This window comes from Colobus angolensis, unplaced genomic scaffold, assembly GCF_000951035.1.
Source record: "Colobus angolensis palliatus isolate OR3802 unplaced genomic scaffold, Cang.pa_1.0 Scaffold21, whole genome shotgun sequence".
Lineage (NCBI taxonomy): Eukaryota > Metazoa > Chordata > Mammalia > Primates > Cercopithecidae > Colobus > Colobus angolensis.
This window is the reverse complement of record NW_012115266.1, coordinates 5,434,624-5,442,314: the sequence shown is the minus strand read 5'-3', so window position 1 is coordinate 5,442,314 and position 7,691 is coordinate 5,434,624. Positions and strand designations below refer to the sequence as shown.

At 51.7% G+C, this 7,691-nt stretch overlaps 1 protein-coding gene across 2 annotated transcripts in view; it reads right to left on the bottom strand.

Moving 5' to 3' along the window:
- Nucleotides 1-1,482: 1,482 nt before the first annotated feature.
- The window catches only part of RASGRP2 (RAS guanyl releasing protein 2 (calcium and DAG-regulated)), a 19,408-nt gene continuing 13,199 nt past the window's right edge, over nt 1,483-7,691 (bottom strand). For both annotated transcript variants that reach the window (XM_011942568.1, XM_011942567.1), the window contains exons 13-17: nt 4,424-4,565; nt 4,132-4,168; nt 3,198-3,377; nt 1,871-1,935; nt 1,483-1,705 (exon numbers count right to left, since the gene is read on the bottom strand). In XM_011942568.1, the coding sequence (XP_011797958.1) occupies nt 1,877-1,935; nt 3,198-3,377; nt 4,132-4,168; nt 4,424-4,565 (418 nt within the window). In that variant the 3' untranslated portion in view covers nt 1,483-1,705; nt 1,871-1,876. The remainder of the gene's footprint in view (nt 1,706-1,870; nt 1,936-3,197; nt 3,378-4,131; nt 4,169-4,423; nt 4,566-7,691) is intronic.

Below are 7,691 nucleotides of genomic sequence, written 5' to 3'. Positions count from 1 at the left end.
GGAGGCAGGCAGCACAGGAGCGAGCTGCTCTTCACAACACAATCGCCGTCTGTTGTTATAGCAACTCAGCCCCCAAATCGTGAAATGGATATTACAGCCTCAAGAGGGGGAAGGGTGTAGGGGGCTGAGGACAGAAGGAGGGGCAGGGGGGCACCTGATGCAGAGACAGGGCTGGGGGGCCCAACACGGGGTAGGCCTGCAGGAGAGGTATGACCAGGAAAGAGAAAGGAGTGACACAAAATAAAGAATATGCCAGGGGGAGTGGGGTCTCAAAGCAGGGATGGATGTGATGTGGAGAAACCCTGGAGTGGGGGTTTGGGGCATTCATGGGGGAACTGAGGCCACGGCCAGGCCCGCAGATACTGGGCTTTGGAGTTGAAGGTGCTCAGGTCTCCACCCCCAGGACAATCCCACAGCTGCTGTGGGACACCTCCCAGTTTGGGGGACTTAGGAGGTAGCTCCCATTGTCAGGACTGCTGTTTGGAGTCTCCTGACTCTAAGGGCAGCCCGGCCCAGCTTCAGAACCTTTAGTAAACTCCCAGACCAGCCTTAGAAGTGGCCTTAGCCGGCCAGGTGCAGTGGTTCACACCTGTAATCCCGGCACTTTGGGAGGCTGAGGTGGGTGGATCATAAGGTCAGGAGTTCAAGACCAGCCTGGCCAAGATAGTGAAACCCCGTCTCTACTAAAAGTACAAAAATTAGCCAGGCATGGTGGCGGGTGCCTGTAATCCCAGCTACTCAGGAGGCTGAGGCAGGGAATTGCTTGAACCTAGGAGGCGGAGGTTGCAAAAAAAAAGAAAAAAAAAAGAAGTGGCTTTAGCCTTCTTCAGGCAGCAGTGACCCCCAAAACCCCCATGCTGCAGGCTCAGGAGGGCAGAGCTGGCTTGGGAGAGGCCGCCACCGGAGGCTGAAAGCAGGATCGATATGCATTTCCTCTGGAAGTCACTGTCCTTCCGGCTGGCAGCAGCACCAGGCCAGGAGGCTGCAAGGCCGAGGAGTGCAGCCCCCGCCCTGAGGCCCAAGCCCAGCAGGGCCCTCGGACTGCCCAGGGCCCTCCCTCCCTTCCCCCACAGCCAGCAACTCTGCACTGCCCCCCTCCCTCCCACGATTCCTGCAGTGAGGGCCCTGTTACTGGAAGCGTACAAGCAGGGGCTGAAAGGCCCCCTGTCCAGCAAGGGAATTCTGGCCATGGGCTGAAGGCTTTGGGTATGCAGGACCACTGGCCCCGCAATTCTCGGGTGCCAAGCCCTACTAGTTTCAAGTTTTAGATGTCCAAGAATCTGGTCTCCTCAAGATCCTAGACCCTCCCCAAGATTCTTATATTCCAAGGTTTTCTGCTTCTAAGATTCTCTCCCCCGAGATTCCAGACACATGAGATTCCAGACCTCCCAAGTTTCTCTTGCTACAAAGTTCTAGCTCCCAAGATTGTCATCCTGTAGAGTATAGCATCACCCCACCCTCCGGGATTCTAGGCACTGATGGTGAAGATTAATTACACGGGCCTTTTTATTCCATCTGGAAAATACAAATATTCACAAGAGTCTGTACAACCTTAGGGATGCCAGCCCTGGCCCTGCCCTCAGCTGCATGCCACCCTCATATCCCACCCCCAGCCCCAGTCTCCTGCCCCAACACCCCCAGGCTTCCTGCTCTGGTTGAAGTCTTTTCTCCAAGGCAGGAATGAGAGTCCTTGATCCAACCACAGCTGGGAAGAGAAAAACAGGTTGTGAGGAAGACACCCCCCTCAACAACAAGGTAGTAACCCACCTGGCTTGGGGCCATTTGGATAAAGCACCCATTTCCCTGATACTCCCCACCCCCACCCCAGCCCTCAGTGGGGAGCTCTGGTGCCTGCTGTGGGAGGACTCACCATCTATTACAAGTGGATGTCAAAAACCCCATCCTCCACCGTCTGTACCTCCTCCTCACGGATCTCTGCTGGGAGGGAGATTGCTGCAGAACACACTTCCAGGTCCCTGGGACTTTGGCAACCCTTCTTCCCCTCACCACAGGAGGCGTCCACATCATCCCAGAAGCAAACCCATCCACCAAAAATCAATTCCCTGCATGACCTAACGGCTCAGTTTTTTTTTTGAGACAGAGTCTCTCTCTTGTTGCCCAGACTGGAGTGCAATGGCATGATCTCGGCTCACTGCAACCTCTGCCTCCCAGGTTCAAGCGATTCTCCTGCTTCAGCCTCCCAAGTAGCTGGGATTACAGGTGCCCGCCACCACGCCCAGCTAATTTTTGTATTTTTGTACTGTAGAGACGAGGTTTTGCCATGTTGGCCAGGCTGGTCTCCAACTCCTGACCTCAGAGCCCGCTCTGTTGCCCAGGCTGGAGTGCAGTGGCGTGATCTCAGCTCACTGCAAATCCAGGTGGAATCACTTGAAACCCAGGTTCAAGCGATTCTCATGCCTCAGCCTCCCAAAGTGCTGGGATTACAGGCGTGAGCCACCACACCCAGCCTCAGCCCAATTTTTGAGGCTCTTTTTCTCTGTTTTCATTTTGCCACAGTTTTTTTTGCCACCACAGATTCGTCAGCACAGTTTGCTTAAATGTCAATTTTGTGTGTATTTCACATTTTAGACCCCAGCACTTCTGGAAGGCTCAATGCAAATGGATTTATCTTTTCCATTTTTGAGGATGTATGCCCTGTGCCTGCCTCTGTTTTTTGAGGACTTATGCCAGCGTAAACAGTTGTGATCAACTACCTTAGACCCCAGTTTAACATAGTTGTTCGGACTGTTCTCAGCAAAATAATCATTTGGCCAATTGTCATTCAGCAAACTGACCTAAAACCATCAAAGACCCCAAGAGAGCTACCAGGACATTATCAGGGCAAGGGACTTTCCCCAGAAGAGCCTCCAGAACAAACAAAAAGGGAAAGGCAAGCCAATGGCTCATATAACACCTTCTCCAATCCTTCGTTAATCCCTCCAACAAAATAAGACTGTAATTGGAATCTTAAAGCCTCTTTCACTATTATACCTCTTTATAAATTAGGGTCTTTCTCCTCAGCCTCAGAAGGTCCAGGGCTCCCTGGCCACTTTCTGGCACCCTTACTTGTCCCTTCTTTATTATCCCACCACAAAAAGAGAATTATGCACTTTGGAATGGCTTCCATCCTGCGTTCTTTGCCCCAATGGCCCTGCATCCCTCCCTCCACAGGCCGGTACAGAATGAGTCCCTCTTACCTGGAGGCCTGGAGCCTCGCCTGCCAGGGCGGGGCAGGGAGAAGCTGAAGGCGCGGTGATGGTGGCTGTGCGTGGGTGAGGGTGAGGGTGCAGACCCCTCCAGGCTTACACTCTGGGCCCTGCGCCGACACTCAACTGACAGGCGATCCTTGCACTGCTTGTGGCAGTTCACACCACAGGCTAGGGGAGGGCAAATGGAGAGCCCAGCCAGGGCCATTGGTCAGAATACCCTCCATCCCATCCTGCAGGCTTGCGCCCCTCCCCAGGAACCTTTGTTCCTGAGCAGCTGCCCCACCAAAATGAGAGTCTCCTTCCAAAGTATTCTCCTCCTCCTAATTGTCAGTCTATGCCCTCTCCCAGGTTCTCTGTTCCTGGGCAGCTGCCTCATCAAAATAAATAGCCTCTTAAAGGCCACTCCGTTCACATCAATCATCTTGCACCTCTGATTTTGTGGGGTTTTGGGGTTTGTTTTTTGTTTTGTTTTGAGACAGAGCCCGCTCTGTTGCCCAAGCTGGAGTGCAGTGGCGTGATCTCAGCTCACTGCAAACCCAGGTGGAATCACTTGAAACCCAGGTGGAATCACTTGAAACCCAGCTGGAATCACTTGAAACCCAGGTGCAAGCGATTCTCATGCCTCAGCCTCCCGAGTAGCTGGGATTACAAGTGGGTGCCACCACGCCCAGCTACCTTTTGTGTTTTTAGTAGAGGCGGGGTTTCCTTGTGTTGGTCAGGCTGGTCTTTAACTCCTGACCTCAGGTGATCCACCCGCCTCGGCCTCCCAAAGTGCTGGGATTACAGGCGTGAGCCACCGTGCCCGGCCACGCACCTGATTTTAAGGTACTTCACTCCTTGGCAACTGCCCCACCAAAATAGTAACTCTCCAAAAAAAAAAAAAAACCACTGCCCAGCAGCCCTACCAGTCATTCCATCTCACCTCGGCATTTGAGGCCCTGCTTGTAGATGCCCAGGATCTGCAATAGAGGAGGGGCCGTGGTGGGAGGTGGGATTTAGAGGTGATGACTCTACTTCTTCCTTCTTGAGGGTGGGACTGGGGCTTTAGAGCCCGCCTCAGGGCCAGGGGCAGAACCGCAGTAGGAGAGACAGATGGAATTAACCAGGTTTTCCAGGCTTGAAAAGGGCTCCGGCAGAGGCGGGGCCAGAAGGGAGGGCGGGGCCGGGGCTGGAGGGGCGTGGCTTGGGCGGTGAGCCGGGAAGGGGGTGCTCACCAGGGCTTTGCAGTGGCGGCAGGCGACCGGGCGCAAGGAGTTGCTCTCCTGGAAGTTGTGTACGAAGCCCATGCGGCCCCCCAGCACAGAGCTGGAGCGCAGGAAATAGGACACCATCTCCTCCCTGCTGATGCAGCCATCCCTGTGGGGAGTTGGGGGGCACCTCAGCTCGGGCCCTCCCCAGGAACATCGACCGCTGGCCTAACCCATCCCACTGTTCCCAGTGTCCTCATGGAACTCCTGAGTTTGGACTCCTGGTGCAGAGTAAAGAAAAGACAGCACTGGACTAGGGGTCAGGCAGATGTGGGAAGTGCCGCTAACCAGTATGTGGTCTTGGGCCAGTCCCTTTCCCTGGGTTCCTTCTCAGAACAGTGGCCTGCCCTGCCCACTTCACACTTGGTTTGCAAACTAAAAGGACTGTGTACTTTCCATGGAACCATCAGCCTCGGGCTCCCGAAGTGTACTGTGTGCAACACCAGTAGGGAGCCCTGAGCAGGGAGAACTCTCTAATGAGTTCTGGGACCAGGAGAGACCGGGAGAAATCGCACCCCTCTCTCTCCTGCATCATCCTGCTGGAAAGACATCTGTAAATCCAGGGTTTCCCACATAACCCAGGGCTTTCCGCAGAAGCCCTTTTTCACCTATGAATACATTTTAGGGAAAGAATGAGCATGTGTTCCAGACACAGACCTCAGTTCAAATCGCAGCTCTACCTCTCTGCCTCTTGACAATTTGCCAATGAGTAGCTGAGTAATCTCCCTGCCCCTCCGTTTCCTTATCTATAAATGGGTGTAATGATCATTCCTACATTTCATAGGATTTTGGTGAGGATTAAATTAGATAATGCAAGTGAAGTTTTACAACAGTGTCCGCACAGATAGGAGGGTCCTCAGCCACCAAGTGCTTTTCCGATCGGGACTGGCCCTCGCTTGAGACTTCCACCTGCTATATGAGGGGGTCTCATAATGTGTGATCCAGGTGGTCCTTCAAATCAACGGAGCATTAGGATAACTGGCCATTTAGAAAACATTATAGGGGCCAGGTGGTGGCTCAAGCCTGTAATCCCAGCACTTTGGGAGGCTGAGGCGGATCACGAGGTCAGGAGACCGAGACCATCCTGGCTAACACAGTGAAACCCCGTCTCTACTAAAAAAAACACAAAACACTAGCCGGGCGTGGTGGCGGGTGCCTGTAGTCCCAGCTACTCGGGAGGCTGAGGCGGGAGAATGGCGTAAACCCGGGAGGCGGAGCTTGCAGTGAGCTGAGATCTGGCCACTGCACTCCAGCCTGGGCGACAGAGCAAGACTCCGTCTCAAAAAAAAAAAAAGAAAAAGAAAAAACTATAGGGCCGAACGCAGTGGCTTACGCCTGTAATCCCAGCACTTTGGGAGGCCAAGGTGGATCACGAGGTCAGGAGTTCGAGACCAGCCTGGCCAACATGACAAAACCCTGTCTCTACTAAAAATACAAAAAATTAGCCAGGCATAGTGGTGGGCACCTATAATCCCAGCTACTCGGGAGGCTGAGGCACAAAAATCACTTGAACCTGGGAGGTGCAGGTTGCAGCAAGCCAAGATCATGCCACTGCACTCCAGCCTGGGTGACACGGCAAGAGACCCCGTATCAAAAAAAAAAGAAAGAAAGAAAAGAAAAAAATATAAGCCTACCCGAGAGGCGGAGGTTGCAGTGAGCTGAGATCACACCACTGCACTCCAGCCTGGGCGACACAGCAAGACTCTGTCTCAAAAAAAAAAAAAAAAAATACAAGCCTACATTCTTCATACTGTGCATGAAAACTAAATTCTCACTGTTCTCACTGGACTTTTTGTAAACACTCCTGCAAAAAATAAAATTATAAAATTATCTGAAAAGATATGACAGGGCAGTCCCGGTGGCTCACGCCTGTAATCCCAGCATTTTGGGAAGCCAAGGCAGTCGGATCACTTGACGTCAGGAGTTGGAGACCAGCCTGGCCAACATGGTAAAACCCCATCTCTACTAAAAACACAAAAATTAGCCAGGCGTGGTGGCAGGCGACTGTAGTCCCAGCTACTCTGGAGGCTGAGGCATGAGAATCACTTGAACCTGGGAGGTGGAGGTTGCAGCAAACCAAGATCATGCCACTGCACTCCAGCCTGGATGACACGGCAAGAGACCCCGTCTCAAAAAAAAAAAAAGATACAAGATAATAATTTTATAATCTTGAGGGGCTGAGGGCCTTTCTACACAGAACACAAATCCGAGAAGCCAGAAAGGAAAAGACTGACATATTGAGCACACAAAAGTTTTTAAATTTTATGTGGAAAAAGATAATATAAATGACAGACAGGGAGAAAATATTTGCAAACACATTCAACAGCAAAGGGTTAATATCCATTAACAGAGATTCTAAAAATCAATGAGAAAAAGACCAACAAACCCAGTAGAATAATGGACAAGGAATCTGAACAGGCAATTGACAGAAGAAATAAAATGGCCAATAAACATATGAAAAGATACCCTACCCCCTCCAAGATACCACTTGCCAATGAGACTGGCAAAATTGTGAAGCTTTTTATAGCCTCCACTGTTGGCGAGGAAGTTGGGAAGCAGGCACTCGTACACTGCCAATGGGGGTGCAAACTGGTACAACCTTGTCTGAGGTCAGTTTGGCAGTCTCTCTCCTAATTTAGAATGTGCATATCTTTTGATCCAATTATCCCACTTCTAGGAATTTCTCCTACAGAAATACTGGCCTGAGTGGATCAGCAAAAGGATGTTCACAGCAGCCTGGCGTACAATCGTCGTGAAAAACTGGAACAGTCTAACTGTCCATCAGCAGGAGGATGGTTAGGGAAATGATAGACTAACCGGACAGTGGAATACTGTGCAGTTGTTCTAATGAATGAGGTAGTTCTACATGAATCCACATGGAAAGATGTCTGTGATCAAGGGTTAAGTGGAAAACAAGCATGAAGACAAAAAAAAAGCAAAAAGCAAGGCATGCAGTTCTGTCAAGATGGTGATATTTAGGCTGGGTACGCAGTGGCTTATGCCTGTAATCCCAGCACTTTGGGAGGCCGAGGTGGGCAGATCACCTGAGGTGGGTGGATCACCTGAGGTGGGATCAGGAGTTTGAGACCAGCCTGGCCAACATGGTAAAACCCTGTATCTACTAAAAATACAAAAATTAGGCCAGGCGCGGTGACTCACACCTGTAATCCCAGCACTTTGGGAGGCCGAGGCGAGCGGATCACCTGAGGTCAGGAGTTCAAGACCAGCCTGCCCA